A 24,913-nucleotide genomic window follows, 5' to 3' on the forward strand; every position below is an offset into this window, starting at 1 on the left:
ACAGAGATAGAAAGCAAACCCCTCTTTGCTCAAGTCTTACACAGCTCATTCTAACATCACTCTCAGGGGAGAGATCGGGTAGATTCCTGCATTCAGTCTTGTGCCTGAATAGAGGTGACCCATTCGCTCTATCTCGACCTGAAACGTTTAAATCACCAGCCTCAGCAAATGTGTTAAATGGAGCAAGGCTGCCTTTTAGTGTTTCCAGTTTCTGAATTTTCAGCTGAAGAAACTGCATATGTTGGAAATGAGAAACTGCTGGAAAAGCTCTGCAGGTCTGGCAGCTGAGCTTTTCCAGCAATTTCTGTCTTTGCTTCTGAATTTTCAGCTCCTCCTCTGTCACACTGTCCGTTAACTCCATCCCTTTAAGAGACTGACAATGATCCTCTCCTACTCAGTCTCTCCCCATCTGGGTCTCAACTGGATTTGTTAATAGCTAAGTAACACATAAGGCTGAGGGCACTTGTGGCACAATGGCAGCGTCCCTACCTCTGAACCTGGAAACCTGGGTTCAAGTCCCAACTGCTTCAGAGGGGTATCTTAATATGCCTGAACAGTGATTAGAAAATATCTGAGCCTCAAAGTTTGAGTGCTAATTTCACCAAGTATTCACTTGCTCTTAAAGCAAACAATTTAGAATGAATTTGCACCTCCCATAACAGCCAGCCCAAACAGTCTGAGTTTTTTTTTTAAAGCCTTACTGCAAAGAATAGCTTGGAGAAAAAATATCAATGGGTGAAAATTCACATGAGCTCCAATAGGAGCACACAGTCTCCACCAACCAACGATTAGCACTCGGGGGGCTCCTAAGTGCGTGCCAACTGTTAAAGTAAAATCTGCCCTAAATTCTATCAATGCAAGGAAAACTAGCCATTTGGTTACAGAACTGGCTCGAAGGTAGAAGACAGAGGGTGGTGGTGGGAGGGATTCTTTTCAGACTGGAGGCCTGTGACCAGCGGTGTGCCACAAGAATTGGTGCTGGGTCCACTGCTTTTCGTCATTTATATAAATGATTTGGATGTGAGCATAGGAGGTGTAGTTAGTAAGTTTGCAGATGATACCAAAATTGGAGGTGTAGTGTACAGCGAAGGTGGTTACCTCAGATTACAATAGGATCTTAATCAGATGAGCCAATAGACTGAAGAATGGCAGATGGAGTTTAATTTAGATAAATGTGAGGTGCTGCATTTGGGAAAGGCAAATCAGGGCAGGATTTATACACTTAATGGGAAGGTCCTGGGGAGTGTTGCTGAACAAAGAAACTTTGGAGTGAGAGTTCATAGTTCCTTGAAAGTGGAGTCGCAGGTGGATAGGATAGTGAAGAAGCAGTGTTTGGTATGCTTTCCTTTATCGGTCAGAGTATTGAGTACAGGAGTTGGGAGGTCATGTTGCGGCTGTACAGGACATTGGTTAGGCCACTCTTGGAATACTGCGTGCAATTCTGGTCTCCTTCCTATCGGAAAGATGTTGTGAAACTTGAAAGGGTTCAGAAAAGATTTACAAGGATGTTGCCAGAGTTGGAGGATGAGCGCTATAGGGGGAGGCTGAATAGGCTGGGGCTGTTTTCCCTGGAGCATTGGGTACTTAGAGGTTATAAATTCATGAGGGGCATGGCTAGTGTATGTAGACTACGTCTTTTCCCTGGGTTGGGAGAGTCCAGAACTAGAGGGTATAGGTTTAGGGTGAGGGGAGAATGATTTAAAAGGGACCTAAGGGGCAACTTTTTCACACAGAGCATGGTGCATGTATGGAATGAGCTGCCAGGGGAAGTGGTGGAGATGGTACAATTACATCATTTAAAAGGCATCTGGATGGGTATATGAACAGGAAGGGTTGAGGGGGAAATGGGCCAAATGCTGGAAAATGGGACTAGATTAGGTTAGAATATCTGGTCAGCATGGACAAGTTGGACCAAAGCGTCTGTTTCTGTGCTGAACATCGTTATGACTCTAATGTGTTCCAGCAAAGTCACATTAAAATTATCCAGTTATTTGTAACAACTGGAAGAATGTAAACATGTTACATTCAGAGAATGTTCACTAGACTAATAGCTAGAATGAGCAGGTTGCCTTCTGAGGAAAGGTCAGACGAGGCTTGCATCTGCTGGAGTTTAGAACAGTGAGAGGCAACTTGATTAAAATATGCAAGGTGCTGAACAATAGGTAGCGTGACAATGCTGTGTCTTTAATAGGTGACTTTGTTCTTTGTTTTTAAAGAGATGTTGTAAGGCAGAGGCACCAAATTGTCTACCAAGCCCACTAGGAGTAAGCAGCTTGGGAGGCCTTGGGCTTTTTGTAAAAAATACTCCAGCCTGAATGGGTGTGGTAAACTCGCTTAGATCAGGATTTCTGCATGTGTTTTTTTGTCAGTAGCATCAGAAGCTATTGGGGTCTCAACAGAGTTGGAAGCTTCAGCGAAAGTCTCTTGGCTGATATTCTCTCCGAATCTGGATGTACGTTTGCTCGCTGAGCTGTAAGGTTCATTTTCAGACGTTTCATCACCACACTAGGCAACTCTCTTGGAATCTTCTGTTGATATTTTATTTCCTCCTGGATTGGAGAACTATATGTGAGAATCTGTGTCTGAATTCGCCTTTTTGGCAAGGGGCGTGTTTTTGGGATGTTCATCTATTGGAAAAGTTAATTTAGTAGTAGTTATTGTATCTATTATTCCATTAAGTTTTCCAATAAAGTTATTCTAGATCCCTCTTTCTTTGGTAGTATTTTTAACTACAGTGTTTAAATAAATTGTGTTTTTGCTTAATGGCGAGTAGTTTGACCAGAGACATTGCATCTGGGACAGGCTCTTTACATTTGCCTTTAAAATAAGGAAAAGTTAGGGTCTAGGCTACCTTCGCACAATATTTTGATGGGGGTCTAGTCTGGCCCATAACTGCAGGGATGGGGTGGATCTTACAAGTCAATGCAGAACTAGGTATCACTGTTTAAATATCAGAGGTCACCCAATTTGAATAGAAATGAGGAGTCAACCTTTTTCACATTGGTGCAAATGAAATATGTATGCTTTAAATTAATGAAGCTATCGAGCATTCAGAAATGTTCCCTTACTCTCTCAACTTCCTTTCACAGTCATTGGATGATATGGATATTCCTGGAAGCTGAATGTAGCAATGCACCCTGATTTATAACACAGGTTACTAAGGGAAACACAACAATTTCTTCTTTCTACATCGAAGGGAGGGTTGGTAACATTTGCAGATATTGATCGTCTACACTGTGATTGTACTTACAGCTCAACATATTTATTTGGCTGTTTAGCTTGTCTAATGAAGGGCCCATTCTACTATATTTAAAAATTCAATTCAGAACAATTCAGGTTAGGTGATATAGCCAAGCAGTCAAAATGTCATAATTAAGATTCTCCACAGCATCCTTGGGCTCTTGCAATACTAGACAGGCAAACACACATGCCAGATCACAGGGAGAAGGGAGACCATGATTTGGAGATGCGGTGTTGGACTGGAGTGTACAAAGTTAAAAATCACAACACCAGGTTATAGTCCAACAGATTTAATTGGAAGCACTAGCTTTCGGAGCGCTGCTCCTTCTTCAGGTGACAACCATCTGATGAAGGAGCGGTGCTCCGAAAGCGAGTGCTTCCAATTAAACCTGTTGGACTATAACCTGTTGTGTGATTTTTAAAATTATTAATGGCAGCTTAGTAGGTGAATGTCAGAAAGTTACTCAGAACGCAAACTGAAAAACCTGAGGTAGACCATCACAAGGATATATAAAACAAACACTTTGGTAGCATCCCTGCCTCTGAGCCAGGGAGCCTGGGTTCAAGTCCAATCCGCTCCAGAAGTGTGTAATAACATCAGTGAACAAGCTGACTGGAAAAAACCTAAGACCGTATACATTGGTTGCATAGCATGAGGATATGTATTGATATCATTGCCCACATCACCAGAATGATGCTCCAACAAATCAGTGCTCAGTGAGAATATAACAAGGATGTACACAGGCATCCGTAGTTACACTACACAAAGGAGTGTGACAGCACTTGGCACTTTGTGAGAATCTGTCTAGGTTTTGGTGAGTTCATATTGTAAATGTAAAATGTTTTCCTTACTTCGTTTCCAGAAGGTGAGTGTTCTCCATAATAAGATTCTCAACTTCCTTTCCCATTCCTGGAAGAGGCATAAATTGTTTTCATTCAGTATCTGTATTAAGGTTCTTAATATTAAAGCACACAACCTACACATATACAGACACTGATACCTACACGCACACATACACACAAATAAGTAAAAACAGAAATGGATATTCCATTCAACACCTTCTCTAGCTAGTCACTATTGAATCAAACATTGCAGCTGGAAGTTATGATAATGTGAAATTCATCATCATATTCAAAGTCAAACATTCATTCACACTTGAGAGCTGTGGTATAAAAGCATGACTGGAACATACAGACCTCCAACCACAGGTGAATTTGTAGAAAGCACATGCAAGCCAGTGATTCCAGCAGCTTCTTTGTAATGTATTATTTCATGGGATTCTGTCAGTCATTTAATGAGCTGCTCAATTGTGACATTTCACAGATAATTCAACTGGGTTTAGATTTTGCCGTATAAAGAACAGTGAGGAAATAAAATGCCTCCATTTTCATTTTTCAAAAGGCAACTCTCCCTCCACCTGCAGTGTTTAAAGATTCAAGCAGCCAATCTCAGACCCAGGAAATACTGGCTCAGAGCTGACCCCCTAGTTAGCATTTTCGTTTTTTCCTTTGTTGCCTTTCCTTCCCCAGTAATGACAGGAGGCTCACAGTGCAATGTGATTCCAAGGTCTTCCAGGATACAGCCAAGTGGTGGCTCCTCATACTATAGAGAAGGTGAGGACTGCAGATGCTGGAGATTAGAGTCGAGAGTATGGTTCTGGAAAAGCACAGCAGGCAGCATCAGAGGAGCAGGAGAATCGACATTTTGGGCAAAAGCCCTGCTATGCTTTTCCAGCACTACACTCTCGATGCTCCTCATACTTTCCCTCATACACGAAGGGACAAAGGCTTAACTCAGCAACAGTGAGAACCCCCATCTTTACACAGCCTTTGATACAAAAATGCTACAAATCAAGGCACAGAAGGTGGATCAGAAATGGGCAGGGCAAACTTGGAAATCAGAAACCGAACAGAAGTCTGGTTGGGAAAATAGGTTATGAGGTTTCTGGGACAGAAATGTGATAACGAAACTTCAGGATAGGATCCTAGTTGCTGAAAGCTTTGGGGAAAAGTCAGAGGACAATGTATAAAAGACCAGAGGCAGATGGGTTCCTGAGGTTCTGTGGTGCTTGACTTTGGTTTCCCCCTCCCCCCCACCACCCTTTTTCATTGCCCAAAGCGAGGTGCTATAACAGAAAATCAAAGGAAAATCAGATAAGGAGATCTCGGATTCGATTCACACCTCGATAGAACCACCCTCAAACTTTACTGCTGTTAGTGAGAGCTGTTCAATATTCCAATGTAAGGGGACACAGTGGAAACTGGTACAGCTGAAGTCGACCGAACCTGTGCACTTTGCAGAGGGCTCCCATTTGAGAGGGCCCTTCATAACCCATCATGTGAAGATGCTGGTGTTGAGCCGCGGTGGAGGAAGTCTGAAGAGACACGATACCAGGTGATTTCAAATAAATCTTTTGGATTACAACCTGCAGCCATGTGACCTCTGATTTTATAACCCAAACATAGACCTCAACCCCAACAAAAACCAATTCAAAAACTACATTTCTGACCTTCAGAATCAGAGACAAACACCTGCATTCTGCCAACATTGCTTTTTCATCAAGAATAGGGGTAACAGTTTGATTCTAACGAGATCCTTTTACAGTGTTTGAGGGATAGATACTGGCCAGGATACGCCCTTACCCTTTTTCAGACTGTGTCAGGGATGTTTCAACCCCACCTGAACAAGTAGCTGGGGACTTGGTTTAACATCTCATCGTAAGGATGACACTTTCAACATGTAGGGAACTTGAACCTAGTACCTCATGGCTCAGAAATGAGAGTGCAACCCACTGAACTACAGCTGACGTTATGGGAGCAACCTCATACTGATTAACATTTACTGAATAAAACAACTAAAGCAAGTTACTTGGAGACTAAAAACATTCAAATAGGTGGCTTTGTTACACAAAACTTACATTTTCAACAGAGACATGTGCTTGAACCAAAAGAAAATCAATTTTCCAGAAAGGTGAGAACGGTTGTGGTTTATCAACAAAACGTGCAACAAGTTGCACCAAAAGGTCAGAAAACAATGTTCATATGATTTGGATACTACCTCAGAATCATCAATAACTGTAATTCTTAGACATTTTGCAAGTCTCCAGCACTTCTGCATGGAGGCGTTTGGTATGCTTTCAATTATTGGTCAGAGTATTGAGTACAGGCGTTGGGAGGTCATGTTGCGGCTGTACAGGACATTGGTTAGGCCTCTTTTGGAATACTGCATTCAATTTTGGTTTCTCTGCTATTGGATGATGTGAAATTTGAATGGGCTCAGAAAAGATTTACAAGGATGTTTGCCAGGGTTGGAGAGTTTGAGCTGTAGGGAGAGGCCGAATAGGTTGGGACTGTTTTCCCTGGAACATCAGAGGCCGAGGGGTGACCTTATAGGAGGTTGACAGAATGACGGTGAGCATGGATAGGATAAATTGACATGGTATTTTCCCTGGGGTAGGAGTGTCCAAAACTAGAGTGCATAGATTTAAGGCGAGAGGGGAATGATTTAAAAAGGGATCTGAGGGGCAACATTTTCACTTAGAGGGTGGTACATGTATGGAATAAGTTGCCAGAGGAAATGGTGGAGGATAGTACAATTACAACATTTAAAAGGCATCTGGATGGGTATCTGAATAGGAAGGGTTGAGAGGGATATGGTCCAAGTAATGGCAAATGGGATTAGATTAATTTAGGATATTTGATCTGACCCAAAGCGGCTATTTCTGTGCTGTACAGCTCTGTGACTCAGAGTCTAAGTGAAGCTGAGGCACTGAAACAGACTATTATTCTAAAATCAGTCCATGCTTTTATTTGCTCTCCCCATGGGCAAAACATTTCCTTTAGTGAGAACCATGAAAATCTGGTTTGTTTCAATTCTTAATAGTACCAGTTTCATCCTGTTCGTCTAATGAAAACCACGAATATTCCTGATGTAGCCTCAGGAATTCCTTCACTGCTAAAGTTGCCTCGAAGTTTACTTTCTTCTTTTGCCTCCAAAAAAACACATTTTGAGCTCAAGAATTATTAATTCTCCAAAAAGCTCAAATCTCATAAACCTCCAACTTCATATACCTCCTGGTACTTTTGTTTCTGTCCTTCTTCAGTTTAGAACAATTACTATGGTCAACGTTTCTACAGACTTTGCTTGGTCTTTCTGAATGCAAAATTTTCCATCCTACACTCTTCACATCCTCCTGCTCCACTGTGATTGAATCAAAAGTGATAATTTTCTGAGCTAGTACAGCTGATACAAAGACAGAGTGCTGGGGAGATTCGGCAGGTCTGACAGCATCCCTGGAGAGGGAGAAGCAGAATTAACGTTTCGAGTCCAAAATGGTTCTTTTGCAGAACCGATAAAGTTGAGCGTGTAGGGCTTTGGTGGATTCGAACCCCGATTTAGCCAATTCTGTCCTACTCATTCCCTCACCACCGCACCCACCCCCAATCCCTCGTCACCAGCATATAAATCATTTTCCAGTCTCTTTCAGTTCTTAAGGCTCATACCAGACTCAAAAATGTTAACTCTCATTTCTTTCTCCACAGATGTGGAGTTTGTTTCTGCTTTTCTTGCAGATTTCCTGCATCCGCAGAATGTTATTTTCATTGCAGTATTATAGCATATTGTTGCAGCGATTACATAGTCATTATAACACTGCTGATAGCAACTCTCAGGACAAACAAAAGCTCAACAACGTTCTGCCCAGTTTCTCCACATCCCACTTAACATTGCCATGCCAACGGTTTTGGAGGGAGAGCAGCACATAAGACCCAGCAGATGGGTGACCTTTCTGTTTCCGGTTTGTCCATCCCCAAGCTGTCTGACATTTCTTGGGTGATGTCCAGCTGCCTGCTCATTCTTGGAGCTTTTAAATAACCAACTAATGGTCACACCAGGTGTCATATCATCCCTGCTGGCAGTTTACCTTTTTCTTGCGGGGGGAGCACCTAAGTCCATGCGAGAAGCTCAACGACTAGATCAGCGTGAGCTGGCATCTGGCAAGACGATTGGCAACTGGATCTCTTTCTGAGAGTGCCCTCTGTCTAGAGGTTACACCCACCTACCCATTCTACCAGCCACACACCCTCTTGAACTCAGCATACTTCTCCCCCCACCCTAACCCAAAATGTTGTTTAATTCCTGAAGCATAATTCAAATTAACAGATCATTTAAAATTTTTAACACAATCATGACTTAATGTAGGCAACACTAGTAATTCTCTGGTACTGCCATTGATCAAGCTGAGGAATTTCCCTGCATATGAAGCATTAGGCAATGGCAATTGAACAGGGAGCAGCAGCTGGGTGTTGAAGTGAGTCCACAACTGTACTATCCACATTTACTTCTAGCTCAAAGACGTGCCACAGCAACTCTAAACTGGGAACACTCTTTAGCACAGAGGCTGCTTTACCAGGGACTCAGACTATTGCTTGTTCAAGAGTAGCCCACAAAACTTGCACCTATCTGACCACCCTTTCTTTAAAAGCCTCTGCCTTTCTGTCTTCAACACCGCTCCAGTAATCACTCCTTCCTGTTGTTTCAGTAACTTTTGGGCCTGCTGGAGTGGGCTTCTGTTCTGAAGAGCACGCTGCATCTGTGCTGAGTGCAGCAATGCCCCTGTTTCCGGGCCACCCCTCACTGATGAAGGATGATTGTACAGAGAGCAGGTCACGCTAGCAGCAATGGGGTCATGTGCACCTGTGACTGCTCTCAGTCCCATCATCTTGCAAAGTGAAACGTATCACAGCAGTCTGACCTTTCAGAAGAAGTACCCCTTCAAGGCAGAGGTGCCAAGCTTTAACAGGCTACAAGTTCACAAAATAAATAAAGGTAAGACTTTATTATAGGCTTCTCACTCTTTTCTGTATTGAATGCTGGGGAGTGCCAACATCATAGTCCGTCAAAGAGGTCAAACCCCCCCCCTTGGGCTGTCCTTGGATACAATGACACTTCCTGCAGAATTCTTTTTAACAAAAGCATCGGTGCATTTAACATGAATAGATTAACATCTTCCTGGGAGGCGGGTGGCGCCAGCTAAGCCAACGTTTATTGCCCATCCTTTGTTGTCCAAAGGACTGTTAGGAGTCATTCACATTGCGGTAGGTCTGGAGACCCCAGTCCAGGTAAGGTCAGATTTCCTTCTCTCAAGGACATTCATGAACTAGATGGGTCTTTATGACAACTGAAGGTGGTCGCCAATAGACCAGCTCTTTGTTCCAGAATTTACGGATTTCAAATTTCACCAAGTCCCAGGGTGATCCGGCAGTTGTGCCGACAATCTTGCCTTATTTCCCAAGAGTAGGTTAAGTCTTGCACCTCCTCTAGTAGGTACATCCACATACTGAATCAGAAAACTTTCTTGTACACACTTAACAAAATCCTCTTCATCTATACCCTTAATACTTTGTTAGTCCTAGTCTACGTTTGGAAAGTTAAAATCCTCTACATAACTGACATCTCCTTACAAGTTTGTTTCTAAATTTCCTGCTGACTATTAGGGAATCTATAATACAGTCCAATAAGGTTATCATCACTTTCTTATTTCTCAATTCCAACCAAATAACTTCCCTAGATGTATTTCCAGGCATATCCTCCCTCAGCACAGTTGTAATGCTTATCAAAAATGCTACTCCCCCTTCTCTCTTGCCTCCCTTTCTATCCTGGAACATTAAGCTGCCAGTCCTGTCCATCCCTGAGCCATGTTTCTGTAATTGCTATGATATCCCAGTCCCATATTCTTAACCATGACCTGAGTTCATCTGCCTCTTGCATTGAAATAAATGCAGTTTAATTTATTAGTCCTACCTTGTCCCTGCCTGCCCTGTTTGACTCGCTTCTATTCTCAACTGTACCAGTCTCAGATTGATCTCTTTCCTCACTATCTCCCTGGGTCCTACACACCCCCACTTTATTAGTTTAAATCTTCCCAAGCAGCTCTAGCCAATCTCCCTGCCAGTATATTAGTTCCCTTCCAATTTAGGTGCAATCCGTCCTTCTTGTACAGGTCATTTCTACCCCAATACAGCTTCCAATGATCCAAAAATGTAAATCCTTCTCCCATACACCAGCTCCTCAGCCATGCATTCATTGGCTCTATCCTCCTATTCCTGCCCTCACAAGCTCATAGCACTGGGAGTAATCCAGATATTACTACTCTTGAGGACCTTTTTAAATTCCTGCCTAACTCGCTGTAATCTCCCTTCAGAATCTCAACCTTTTCCCTTCCTATGTCATTGGTTCCAATGTGCACAATGACCTCTTGCTGGTCCCTCTCCCCCTGAGAACATTGTGTACCCTCTCTGAGACATCCTCAATCCTGGCACCAGGGAAGCAGCACACCATTCTGATTTTTCACTGCTGGCCACAGACATGTCTGTCTGTACCTCGGACTAGAGAGTCCCCTAAGACAATCAATCATTTGGAACCAGACGTACCTCTCATTACATTGGAGCCTGTCGCAATACCAGAAACTTGGCTGTTCGTGCTACATTCCCCTGAGAATCCATCACCCCCTACATTTTCCAAAACAGCATACCTGTTTGAAATGGGGATCGCCACAGAAAACTCCTATGCTACCTGCCTACCTCTCTTTTCTTTAATGGCGTTAACCCATCTGTGTGACTGCAACGGAGAATTTACCCCCTTCCTATAACTGCCATCCATCACATCCCCTTGCTCTTGTAAATCCCCCATTGCCTCTCCAACCGATCCATTCGATCTGAGAAGATTCGCAACCAACAGCATTTATTGCAGATATAATCGCCTGTAACCCGTAAACTCTCCCTAAACCCCCACATCCGACAAGAGCATATCACTCTACTAAGGGCCATTTTTGTTTCTTTCAATCTACACACCCAGAAAATAGCACTGACTTATTCCTCTACAGAACACTGCTCCAGGTTAAATTAATACTTATGGCTTACATTTTAAGTTTAATCAAGAGACATAGCTCTATAAAACATAGAATCAAGAAAGAATCCACTCTACTCACTACTGCAGACTTATTTTAAGGCCATTCTTAAAACATCCACTTATCTGTCTCTGTGCTACGACTTCCCCCAACAGGTTAGTCTCAGGTCAGTTGTGAATTTCACTGTTTTTTTAATGTTCCCAGATGCACTCCGATGTCCAGCGATACAGGAATTCAACAACAAAGGCAGTTACAGCTAACTCTGTCAGTTAGCAGTGTGGGTTTCTTTCTCTCTCTCCTGCACTGACCTCACCATGTGTTTCCTTCGTCTGTTCTTCTCCCTTTTAAAAGTGCTGTTGTTTTGACTTTTTTTTTCCTTCAAAATTCCAAAACAATGCAACAGCATATAATACACTAATTGCTACTCCTGGAATTCGAGGAAATCACCTCAAAAAGGGAGCAGCTGTAACAGCCAGCAATTCTTCCTGTCTTCCATCTTGGATTTGTTGAGAGGATTATTTGGTGGGAAATGGTGACACTGTGATCATTGCTTCAGAATCAAGACAGCAATGTTAATATACTCGGGGTGTGTTCCAAGCCCATCATGGCAGCTGGTGGAATTTAAATTCAATTAAAACCTGGAATTGAAGGCTAGTCTCAAAAATGTTGAGAATGACATTACTATTGATTGTTATAAAAGCCCAACTGTTTCAACAGAATTTTTCAGGGAAGTAAATCATTAACCTAATCTGACCTACAAGTAAATCCAGAAGAATGTGATTAAGACGTGATCTCGTTCAAACATATGGGATTGTTGACAGGGTAAATGCTGAGAGGATGTTTCCCCTCATGGGGGAGACTAGGACCAGAGGGCAGAGTCTCAGAATAAAGGGGCACCAATTTAAGACTGAAATGTGGAGGAATTTCTTCTCTCAGAACATTGTCTGTCTTCGGAACTCCTTTCCATGGAGAGCTGTGGGTGTACAGTCTTTGGGTATATTCAAGGCTGAGATAGATAGATTCTTGGTCAGGAGGGAATCGTGTGTACGGGGAAGGGACAGAAAGTGAATGTGAGCAACGTCGGACCAGCCATGGTTCTATTGAATGGTGGAACGGGCTCAAGGGGCCGAATGGTCTGTTCCTACTTATTATGCTCTTACGGGATTTGGCAATTGTGTCCAAGTGAGAACATAAATGCTTTAATCAGATATACTGCGGGAAGTGTTCTTATAACTAACAACATAACTTATCAGTATTATTTGTGCGAAGGAAGGGTCACCAGACCTGAACCATCAACTCTGACTTCTCTTCACAGATGCTGCCAGACCTGCTGAGCTTTTCCAGCAACTTCTGCTTTTCTTTCTGATTTACAGCGTCCACAGTTCTTTTAGTTTTTAACTTATCAATTTGATGAGTAAAACTGAAGTTGACTGGAACTGTAAATTAGAAGGGTCGTTGTCATAACATTTCCTCTGTCGGTCAAAAAAATTACATCAATCTTTAAAATATAGTGTTTACAACATACATGAGCATGAGAGTAAAACAGAAATTGCTGAAAAATCTCAGCAGGTCTGGCACCATCTATGGAGAGAAGTCAGGGTTAACATTTTTGATTGAGTGACCCTTCTTCAGAGTTGTTAATAGCTATGAAAAAGTTGTTTTTTATGAAGAGGGTATGGGAGTGGGAGGGAGACAAGGAATAAACAATAAGTGGGGATTGAGCCCAAAGAGAGAGAGAAGAGCAGTTGGACAGACGAAAGACGATGATCAGTCTAAGAGATTAAATAGCCATACTTTGTTTGTAATAGCTGACCGCGTTATAACAAGGTCATATGTGTGCGTGTGTATGTATGTATGCTGGGGTGGGGGGTGGGGGGGATTTATGCATGGGAGAAGGTGTTCCAGGATGAGAATTAACAGCTAACTGCAGTCTAAAATACTGGAAAACATTCAAAAGCATACCACAAGGTTTTTAATATCAGTGCCCCGGTTCGACTTTCCCTTGCTGTGTCTTAGAATATAGAACAGTATAGCACAGTAGAGGTCCTTCGACCCTCAATGTCATGCCAGCCTTTTATCCTATTCTAAGATCAGACTAAACTAAATAGCCTTAATTGAACTACCCTCCATGTGCTTATCCAAGAGTCGCTTAAATGTCCCTAAAAATGATAATTATCTCCTCATCAAATTGTTCAGGCAAGTTATTACCTGTCTCTGGAGCAGGTGGGATTTGAACTCAGATCTTCTAACTCAGGAGGGACAGACACTACCACTGCATCATCTTTCTTGCAGGTTTATACATCTAAGTTAAATTCAATGCGTGCGTCATTTCCACATTGAAACCCAATCAGGGGCTGCCTCACCTTCTTTCTAATAAAAATCAACGAACTCAGAACCAGGACCTAAGTCAGAACCTTTCAGATGTGTAAGGCCACTTTGTGACCTTGGACGGGGGCTCAATATCTTTTTGTAAATCCGATTCTGAACATACAAAATTAATTGCTGGTTCTCAACTCCACAGAAAGTGCAACCCACCCCAATATAATCTCTTCCAACTGCTTCTGTTGGGCAGATGGTACAAAAGCTTAAACACATGCACCAACAGATTTGAGAGCAGCTTCTTCCCCGCTGTTGTAAGAGTGCTGAATAGATCTCTCGAATTTCAAATTTACGGTTGATCTCACTCTCCGTGCACCTTTTCTGCAGCTGTATCTTGGTGTTCGAGGTGAGCCACTGGCATGGATTGAGGATTGGCTGTCTGACAGAAGGCAGAGAGTTGGGATAAAAGGTTCATTTTTTGGAATGGCAGCTAGTGACAAGCGGTGTCCCGCAGGGTTCAGTGTTGGGGCCGCAGCTGTTCACGTTATATTAATGATCTGGATGAAGGGACTGGGGGCATTCTAGCGAAGTTTGCCGATGATACGAAGTTAGGTGGACAGGCAGATAGTACTGAGGAAGTGGGGAGGCTGCAGAAGGATCAGACAGTTTGGGAGAGTGGTCCAGGAAATGGTTGATGAAATTCAACGTGAGCAAATGTAAGGTCTTGCACTTTGGAATAAAGAATACAAGCATGGACAACTTTCTAAATGGTGAGAAAATTCAAAAAGCCAAAGTAAAAAGGGATCTGGGAGTGCTAGTCGAGGATTCTCTAAAGGTAAACATGCAGGTTGAATCCGTGATTAAGAAAGCGAATGCAATGTTATCATTTATCTCAAGAGGGTTGGAATATAAAAGCAGCAATGTGCTACTGAGCCTTTATAAAGCTCTGATTAGGCCCCATTTGGAGTAGATTAGATTACATTACAGTGTGGAAACAGGCCCTTCGGCCCAACAAGTCCACACCGACCCGAAGCGCAACCCACCCATACCCCTACATTTACCTCTTACCTAACACGATGGGCAATTTAGCATGGCCAATTCACCTGACCTGCACATCTTTGGACTGGGGGAGGAAACCGGAGCACCCGGAGGAAACCCACACAGACACTGGGAGAACGTGCAAACTCCACAGAGTCAGTCGCCTGAGGCGGGAATTGAACCCGGGTCTCTGGTGCTGTGAGGCAGCAGTGCTAACCACTGTGCCACCGTGCCACCCACACTGTGTCCAGCTTTGGGCCCCACACCTCAGGAGGAACATACTGGCACTGGAGCGTGTCCAGCAGAGATTCACATGGATGATCCCTGGAATGGCAGGTCTAACATAAGAGGAACGGCCGAGGATCCTGGGACTGTATTCATTGGAGTTTAGAAGATTAAGGGGAGATCTAATAGAAACTTACAAGATAACACATGGCTTGGAAAGGGTGGACGCTAAGAAATTGTTTCCGTTAGGCGAGGAGACTAGGACCCGTGGACACAGCCTTAGAATTAGAGGGGGTAAATTCAGAACAGAAATGCGGAGACATTTCTTCAGCCAGAGAGTGGTGGGCCTGTGGAATTCATTGCCGCAGAGTGCAGTGGAGGCTGGGACGGCTAAATGGCTTCAAGGCAGAGATTGATAAATTCTTGATGTCACAAGGAATTAAGGGCTAGGGGGGAGAATGCTGGTAAGTGGAGTTGAAATGCCCATCAGCCATGATTAAATGGCGGAGTGGACTTTATGGGCCGAATGGCCTTACTTCCACTGCTATGCCTTATGGTCTTATCTTTGTATTCCTTGCTCCGTTCTATTACCTGAATGCACTTTGAATGGTATGACCTGCCTGCACTGCACGCAAAACAAAACTTTTCACTGTACTTAAGTACACGTGACAATAATTAATCAAATAAAAATGCTTCTTGCTTACATAGGGGGAGACAATCACCTAGTGGTATTATCACTGAACTTTTAATCTAGAGACCCAAACAATGTTCCGAGGACCCAGGCTCTAATCCAGTCATGGAATTCCAGAAAATGGAATTAAGAGTCTAACGCTCAATTGTTGGAAAAACCCATCTGGCTCACTAATGTCCATTAGGGAAGGAAACTGCCACCATATGATACTAGACCCACAGCAATGTGGTTGATTCTTAACTGCCCTCTGGGCAATTAGGGATGGGTAATAAATGCTGGCCTAGTCAGCAACACCCTCATCCCATGAATGAAGAAAAAGTAAATTATTTCTAAACCCAACTTCTTGAAGAGTAAAATGTCTTTTGCTCAGGTAAAGCAAAGACTGCTCTCATTGCACCACAAAACAGCATCACAGCGGTTACTGTTCGGAGGAAGAGTTAACTCTGCCTTTTCTTCACAGACCTGCTGAGCTTTTCCAGCCATTTCGGTTTTTGCTTCTGATTTCCAGCATCCACAGTTCTTTCGGTTTTTTTATTTAGCAATACTGCCGAGTTTCACACACAGCCACAGTAGTTCTACAACAGAGTCGCAGTGCTCCCTGCCCATACACAATCATATGCTGGTCTGCACGTTATATGGGCTGGTGTTGAAGGGTCAATTCATGCCAAAAAGTTAAATACTTGTTCAAGATAATTAGTTCATGAGTAATCCTTACGACAACTGCATTTTTCACTCAATGTTCGTGGTTTCACACTGAGGTACAGCACACTTCATTGTGGATGACCTGAAAAAGTCTCACATTCAAATATCAAAACTTAACAACCTTTAACTGTCTCCAATTCAGAAAAGTCCTCTTAAGCCACATCGCCACTCTTTTTTAAAATCAATGTGTGTATCCAACGTAATTTTCAACATCAAGCCACCTGAAGAATTAATTCCATCATTTGCTTACTGTAGCGACAACCTAAGCCAGACAGTTTCATTAAAGAAGTGTTTCCCAGCTTTAATCTCATTCATTAACATTTGATATATGCAGGCAAAGTGAGCACTAGTTGTTGGCAAGGCAACAGGTTAAGTATTAGATTCTATACAATACTTGACTTAGAAACTGAAGATGCACTAGGTATAACATTCAGGTGCATGCGCGAAAATGAGAAAAACTTTCCTAATCCTTTTTAAAAAAATTAAATCTCTCAGCTTGAAATGAAAGTTATTCTTAGGAGAACTGACTGAGCAGTCAGAGGCAGTGTTACAGATTGTTAAACCAGTGATTTACTGGATTCAGAGCATTTACAATCAGAACAAACTTAAGTAATAATTACAATTCAATTTAACAATAACCAGCGTAACTTCTTTCAATGATCACTCTTCGTCAAAAACCAATTCAAACTAACTGCTCTGGAGTAACACACATTAGATTTCAATCAAATTAAAGCACATATTATCAATTCAACGACCTCCTTTAAAGACACACACTTTTGAAACATTCAGGGAAAGAACACTCTGTGGTGGATGGTTCTTAGTCTGCCTGAAAATTAAGTGAGAATTTGGGGAATCAAAGTAACATGTGAACAGAAATGTCAGCCAACAGCAGTGATACATCACAAACTAGGAACGCAAAGACACAACCAAACTGGAAAGATCAAAATGCAAGCAGCCACCATTCCCCAGCCTTTCACTACACTACAAAAGCAAAAAGGGAAAAAAAAACTCCAAAAAAGTGAATGAAGATGTATGAAGGAAGAAGGAGAAATGGTGGCAGGAACCTTACCGAAGAAATCATCACGAACTAAGAGGGCAATCCAATATGGGCGGGAGTAAGCGAGCAGAAAAGAGAGAGAAAAGCCATTATGCACCAGTTCACAGTTTGTCAGCCTTCACATTGATCTGACTGCTGATAAACTTTCCACTGCTCTCTGCACTGTGATACATCTCGTGAGGTGAATGCACACTACCCTTCCAGGATTACTGACTGCCCCACGCACAGAGGGTCACAAGGGCCTGGAGGGGGTGGGGGGGGGGGGCTGGGCCAGATTGTTCTTGGGTGAAGCAGACACACATGTTTCTGGCAGGCCAACTCTGCACCCAACTGTCACAGGGAGAAAGGAAGCTGAGCGCTGTGGAAGTCGTGCCAGGGAGTCTGCTCTTTGCCCACAGTGCAGACTCATTTCACACTTGGGACATAATCCGAGGTGCACGACTGAGAGGGAGTGCCAGAAACAGACAGTCCCAGGAATGTTCAGCGTGTGTAACTTGGATTTACTCCAAGGTGTTCCCCCTACTGTAACTTTGCCAAGGTTTGGCAGCAGGAAGATGGTTACATCACCCGCTCAGTGAAGTCAGGGGCAGCTCCAGCCAATGGTGGTAGGTGACAATCTCAGAGACAAATTTAAGGGAACATCATCTTGATGCTGTTTTCTCGGGTCAGAAATGCGCAGAGGCCCATCTGGATTGCTAAAAGCATCAGGACTCTTTGAAAGATGAAAGCCTCCTGGTTTTCCAGCACCCTCTGGAGTCATTGCAGAATGACTGTGCCGGTATAGTCCCCAAGCCCCAAGGATGTGTATTCTACCTTTTCAAGATTAAGTCAAAAATGAGAAATCATTTTTTTTCCCTGAATATTGAGGGTGAGGATTAGGGGTGGGACAGTTCTGCAAGACCAAGTATCTCATGCAAGGACACCAACCCAAGTTCAGCACTCACTCACCAACCCTCCTCCATTTCAATAAGCGTATGTGTAATTGCATCTCACTCAAAATGAGGAAAACTTAAAACAGAAGCAGAAAATGCTGGAAGTGCTGGGCAGTTAACTGTGGAGATAGAAACCAAGTTAATGTCTCAGGATAATGATCCTTCATTAGCTGAGAGGCCTGAAACATGAACCAGTTCCCTCTCCACAAATGCTGCCAGGGAAGTGGGAATTTATAGAAGTGCCCAACTTTTATTTCAAGGGTCCAGCGTCTGTAGTATTTTGTTTTTCAGAAACTCGAGCTATTTTTGATCGAAGCATTCAGAGCAAGACACAGCACGTATATCAAAAGGTAATGTTGGGAGGTGGGGGGGGGGGGGTGCAGAATCATCAACATGAAGGGTGACATGGAGGGAGGTATCGAGCGCTGCCTCAGTTAAGAGTCAAAAGGGCACTCCTTGCAATGAGAACTTTCAAATGTTGCCATTTGTCTTTATAGTAGACAGGCATTGAGATCTCCAATATTTTATAGCCCTCTGCCCCTTCACCTAAACTACCAGATGTTTATTTTTAAACACATTCAGCAGATCTGATTGAACTCTATGCAATGGCCAACATCAATGCTGCAATATGAACGGCCCAGTGAATGGAGTGGTGCAGGTTTCTGGGCTTCCTCCCTTTGAGCCTTAGATTGACGCTAGGTGCTACTCAGTAGCAAGAGTTGAGTAGCCATGGTGGAGTGGTGATTTAGTGGGTGGGGAGTGTAACTTGGAGCCTGTAGCATTGGAGTCCAACGCCCCTGACTACTAGGACATAAGGAGGTGAGAGACTGCAACCGCTTTCGTACCCCCACCCAACAAATCGAACTGCGGATTTAAATCAGAAAACAGCTGTCTGATGGAGGAGAGCCCTGGAGACGTTGTGCACGAGTGAGCAACTTTAGCTGAGCAAGTTTCATCGCTGCAGGATGCAGAGGTGGGGTGGAATGGAATGGAGGTGTTCCACTCCGTAGTGCAGCTAAGGGGCAGGCTGAGCGAACCAGATGGGAAGCACTGGCCAAAAGGTGGAAGTGAGGGGACACAGCAGTCGTGGGTGGGGGGAAGAGAGGGGGAGCAATGACAATGTGTACAGCACCAACACAAACACACCAATCAGAGGAGAGATACACACCTGAAAACTCTCCTATGGAGATGTCCAGCGCCAAGCAGACACAGACCGGGAGGATAAAAAGGAAGCAAAAAACAAATAAAAAGTCAATCAATAATTTAAGTTCCAAAAATAAAGTCACAACACAAAAGAAAATCCCATCAGTGATCCTGGCAGGCATTTCAAGTGACTGTGGAAATGGAATAATAGAGGCCAGACCCAGTGATTTGTGTGTAAGACATGAGCAGATCAAAAACTCAAGTACATTTCTAGCAACACACTGGCTTAGAGTCTCTACTGCACAAATTCAACACCAAAACTGCCAATGGCGTTAACTGGTCGCTTATTTGCAAATCTTACAATGGTGATGGGACAACCACTGGTGGACTCGGGATGTATAAAACGGCTCCGAAATTGGTAGATTTTCACTTTGGTCAGAATGTGCACGATTAAAGAGAAATTTGTTTTGCTACCATTTCCAAGCCATTGTCCAGCCTCATACTCTAGAGAAAGTCATTTTGTTCGTTTCCTTTTTAAAATTGTCTCCAGCCCTGGTAACAAGAATGACGGAGCAGACGGATTCAGCTCTGCAGCAGGACAGGGGAAATTCTGCCTTGGAGTAGAAATGGGTCACTACACAGCATCACTGAGCTGAGCCAGCAGTTCCTTATTCCTTGTTCTTTGCTGCCATTTGCCCCCGTTCTGAAAGGACAGCTCACCACACAAATCAGAGTTCCGACTGGATTGTTACTTTGACCAGTTGTTTAAGATAATTGAGCCATTCTAAGCTCACCTCATGAAACCCAAAAGGGGCAGCATCGTGGGAAGGAGTTGAATACTGCAGTGGTGTTAGTGTCTTACTGCAATACTCTCACCAGTGAGACAGATGATTAATTTGGCAGAGTTTGCTAAATTTAATCAATCTTTTCTGTGAAGAAAATGCAGTGTCAGCTTTTCAGCACAATATCCTGCATGCAGCAAGACAAATTATATCTGTCTTGCAGTCTGGCACTATAGAACTTCACTGACAAAGGCACACTCCGTTGTCTGTATTGTGTAGGACAGTGAGAGAGTACAAATACATGGCTGTGTAAGTGTCACTGGTCAAACTGCACTGAATAAGCTATACTAGTGTTATTGTACAAGTGCATTATTGTATGAAAACATTATCATGGCAGAGTGTTGCTCTGAGGTGGAGATTAAGAATGAGCACTATATAATGGCATTAATGTAGAACTTCACTGTATATTACTCAGTTTCCTTATTTGTAAATATAGCAGTTTATCCATACATGGTGATACATTGTGTAACTATTACTTGTGTGAAAATATCATTGTATAACATTGTACATTGAGGTGGGGTGTGATCGGCTGCAAGGAGTGTCCTTCAGCTTCTCTCTTCCCACTGGCAAAGCCTTGCCCAATTATCAGGATTCTTCCCAGGTTTGAACCAAGGATGTTCCTGAAATTCACTTTTGAGGTAGTAATCCTACCGAGTGGATCACCCACCCATTACTGAATGCACCTGGTAGCAGATGGCAAAGATTGGCATTAACGCCCACTGGCTGAGAGAGAGAGGGAGGGTGTTAATGCAGTACAGGGGCATGATGTTTGCTGTAAATAGTATCCAGGTCCCTGCAGACTAACTGGAAATACAACAAACTGCATTTCCCATGCACTGGTGTTTAGCAGACTGACATCCAAATGTTGAACCAGGCAAAAAAGTCAAAATAAACTTGCAAAATTTAACAAAGATTTTATTGTAAATTTACACTTTAGCACCAACCCCAGTTTCCAGCTTTCCCTCTTGGAATCGGTTCCCCGTTCACCCTTCCTAACAAGGGAAGACCCTAATTCTTTAAGTCTAGTGAGTGTAACCTGGTCTCAATCAAACTCTGGGGCTGTTCCATTTCACCCTTAAAGGGACCCACATTTCTGACAATAACAATTGATCTATCCCTTTAACAGAGAATGAGACAAATCATTAAGCCAATCTGGACGCTCAGTTTTGGGGCTAAGTTCTCTTTGGTAGTTTCACCCTATTATTAGACCCATTCGTGATCAGAAATATTTTTTCCCTACCACATTTAGCAAGGCATTCACTCAATTTTGCCTCAGGTCAGAGAGCAAAGCAAGGTGAACGAGTGCAGAGTTTGGGCAGAAACACATCAGGAGACATTGTTGGACAACGTGGTCTGATTTTCAGGAGAAATCTATTGTAAAGGGTGTGGTGGAGTTGAGGACCCTTCCCGAGAACTGGAATTACATTTTGGCAGTCATTTACTGCACAGAAACCCATTAATTGTTACTCAGCAGTGGAGCAAGTTCACATGACCAGTGCCCCTTTGATGTTCATATCCATGGGATAGTCACATGCTATTGGATGAGCTGAAAGGTAGCGACAACATGCAATCTGGGAGCTAGCCAGTGTCAAAGCTTCTATTTGGCGAGCAATGTAGCTTTTAGTTTTGGGGTAAGGAGAATGAGCTCGAAGCCAAAAGCAAGTTTCTGGGTGCACCTTAAAATACTTCTTCTGAGAATCCAAATTGCACATTTTGGACAACTCCAACCGCAAATGGAGACTCGAGTCCGGTAAAAGATTTCCGCCTCCAAACCTACACCAGTGAGACAGACATTCCTTCCCCCCCCCACAAACAGACAGGAACCCCTTGTGGCAAGGTGGAAGCGATTTACAGGAACTGTGTGTTAAGCTGCTGAGATTTTGGTATCAGAGCACAGTGAGCATTGTAATGACACATCTGGGGAGGAGCAGCCTTAGATCATTTGTACTTGCTGGTCACCAATTAAGAAAAGATTTTAACTTTACATTTCTGATGAAGCATGCTCAAATTACTAGAGGTCACCAGGGGCTGAAATCTTCATTCACATGTTACTGACAAAAGAGCAGTTTTCCTGAGCACAATCTTGATGGAGGGGGTCTGACTGTAAGGCGATGGTTACTAATCTATTGTCAACACACGAGTCAAAGATGTCAGTCAAAGGAGGCAGGTTGTTCACTTGTACAACAGACTTGATCTGACTGCCCTTAACTCCAGTTCAGTAATTAGCTGTGAATCTGAGGCAGAGAACACATGCCCAGGCCACTGCCAAGTGGGCTTATTCTAAATCATGAAAAATAGGTAGAGGGAGCATTGCAGACACCAGAAAAATGAACTTAAAGCATAATGTGTGATTGGGGGGGGGGGGGGGGTTGTGGAATTAATGGTTGAAACAAGCAGCCAGTCTTCTCCAAACTGTTTTTGTCCAGTCATGACATGTCAGTCACTATTTTTGTTGGACTTCCATCTAATTCCATGTTAACTGGATGGAAGAATTTTGAAAGGAAGTGCACAGCTTCCTGTATCAAGATCAAAATGCTCCCCACACTGCAGCTCCATGTTGATCCCTTATCAGATACAGAACCTCCGAATCAAAAAGTGTGACTCTTAAGAGTAAGTTACTTGTATTGTTCAAATAAATACATACATAATGAAGATTATTTGAGTAAGCACCCAAAGCACTTATAAAGTGAGACTGCTGGGACTCTGGGTTGTTAGGCAGGAAGCAGACATATGTAATGCTGCATTCTGTGCATAAACCTATTATCAGGAAAAAGAATAATGGATCAAATTTCTTACTTAATTTAGTTTGGTATTTATTTATCAATGAGGTTCTTAACTTTCAATAAAACAAAGGAGAAGATGGGTAACTGATTTAAGGACCAAAACATTGTTGTATGAAATGCTGGAATGCAATTCATAGTTTCCCATATCGCGAATTATTCATTGTGGATGTGCCATTAGAATGTAAATCAATGGACGAGACATGCTTTTCTGCTGGTCGGTTGCTACATAGCATCAGCAAAGATATGAGGAAATGTCACATGCTCCATCCTTATTGCAATTAATGAGTGCAATGGGAACAGCCACTGAATGAATAGGCAAAAAAAAACCTTTAAAAATATTTAGCTACATTCATTGACATTTTACATTTAGGCAGAACTCATATCATTTGCTGGATATTATACGTAGATTTTTTTTAAGTCATTACTTAGGGGTTTAATATTGAAAGATAGTAAAAGGCCCCTAAAAAGAAAAGGTTAAATGTGAAAATCCGCAATATCAAGCTTGACCACTTCTTTTTGCAATCTCCACATAGATTTTTTTAAAAACAACGCTTATAATTATAAAGCAAACATGTGCTCCACACAGGTCACAGAACTTTTAAAATATGCTCAATCTATCAAATTCTGACCGCTCAACAATACTGACTCAGTGACTGCAAATGAGGATTCAGCAACTAGACAAAACTCACTGAGGCGGGGTAATGACACTTATTACTGCATTGTAGAATGGGTCAATGTGTACGATCAACTCCCATGTGGGGAGTGCCCTAAACTCGACCGTACCAAAATTTGAGACAGAGAGCAAAGGCAAGGTAATTCCTGAGGGCGAGAAAAAAAATTTGGAAGAGATCAGACCATCCTAATGAACTTGGGGAAACGGGCAAACATTTCTCTTGCTCTCTTGAACGTGGCATGAAAAATGCCAAGTACCACAAACACGAATAATTTGTTCTTTTTGCAGAAATTTGAAAGAACTTAATCTGATTTAAATTCCACCAATTAATGACGAAGCGCCTTCACATTTAGTAAGGAAAGAAAATATTTTGTTGCGCTGACAAAGAATTCAGCATTTTCTAAATTGAACTTTTACACCTTCACCGTGGCTTCAAGACAAACAAACACATTGAAAATCATTTGGGAATTCCAATGGAATCGGTTTTTCTTTCGCATCTGTCCCTGTTTACAAATTCAAACTGAACAGATTTGCACATGCTTGACTTACCAAGAAGATCCGCCCCTTCGTCCACATCACCAATGACTTCTGACCCAGCAGTGGAAAGCTCATGGTACAGTGATTCTGTGTTTATCCCAAACGCCTTATTTACGATTCCTTGCGTGGGGCTGAATGATCCAATTTACAACAGTCAGATTAGTGCATAAATTACACCGCAGACTTACACACCCGATACAGAGTCTTGTGAGCCAAACATCACCATGGTAACCCATCCTATTGTGTTACAGCCGCCATTACCAAGGTAAACATTACTTTTCTGGGCAAGATTCAAAAGCACAGTCTTACATTGCAAATGGGAGAAAGTGTCATCTAAATTATAAATTACTTGTTTATATTCCATTCCTTTTTTGTTTAGTTTTTATTGATTTTTCGCCAAAAATAATGACAGCAGAACAAGGTGCAATCACAAGCAACAAACAACTGTAAACAAAACCCTGACTGACCACCCTCCCCACAGCACATACCTCCCCCAAAATACAGAGCAGAAAGAAAAGACAAACAATTCTAATAAATATAAAGAAGATACCTCAGTCTGGAACAATTAAAAAGACAACAGCCTTAACATATAAAAGAAAAGGGGCCCAGATTTTTGTAAATTTGTTAGAGGAGCCAGATAAGGATAATCTAATCTTTTCTAATTTAAGTACAGCATATATCTAACCCAGTGTGTATGAATAGGCAGAATTTGGGATTTCCATTTTAACAATATCAATCTTCTGGCCAACAGGGTAGTGAATGCTATATTTACAATTCTGTGCAAAAGAAAAATGCCAACACTACAGCAAAAATTGTCAAGGCCA

The 24,913-nt window shown here is 42.6% G+C and overlaps 1 protein-coding gene across 12 annotated transcripts in view; it reads right to left on the bottom strand.

Annotated features, from left to right (window-relative positions):
- The window catches only part of mapk8ip3 (mitogen-activated protein kinase 8 interacting protein 3), a 209,500-nt gene that overhangs the window by 84,943 nt on the left and 99,644 nt on the right, over window positions 1-24,913 (bottom strand). For all 12 annotated transcript variants that reach the window (XM_072560071.1, XM_072560076.1, XM_072560075.1 and 9 more), the window contains 2 exons: window positions 24,102-24,220; window positions 4,093-4,150 (listed from right to left, as the gene is read on the bottom strand). In XM_072560071.1, coding sequence (XP_072416172.1) covers window positions 4,093-4,150; window positions 24,102-24,220 — 177 coding nt within the window. The remainder of the gene's footprint in view (window positions 1-4,092; window positions 4,151-24,101; window positions 24,221-24,913) is intronic.

The sequence above is a fragment of the Chiloscyllium punctatum genome, chromosome 40 (assembly GCF_047496795.1).
Source record: "Chiloscyllium punctatum isolate Juve2018m chromosome 40, sChiPun1.3, whole genome shotgun sequence".
Lineage (NCBI taxonomy): Eukaryota > Metazoa > Chordata > Chondrichthyes > Orectolobiformes > Hemiscylliidae > Chiloscyllium > Chiloscyllium punctatum.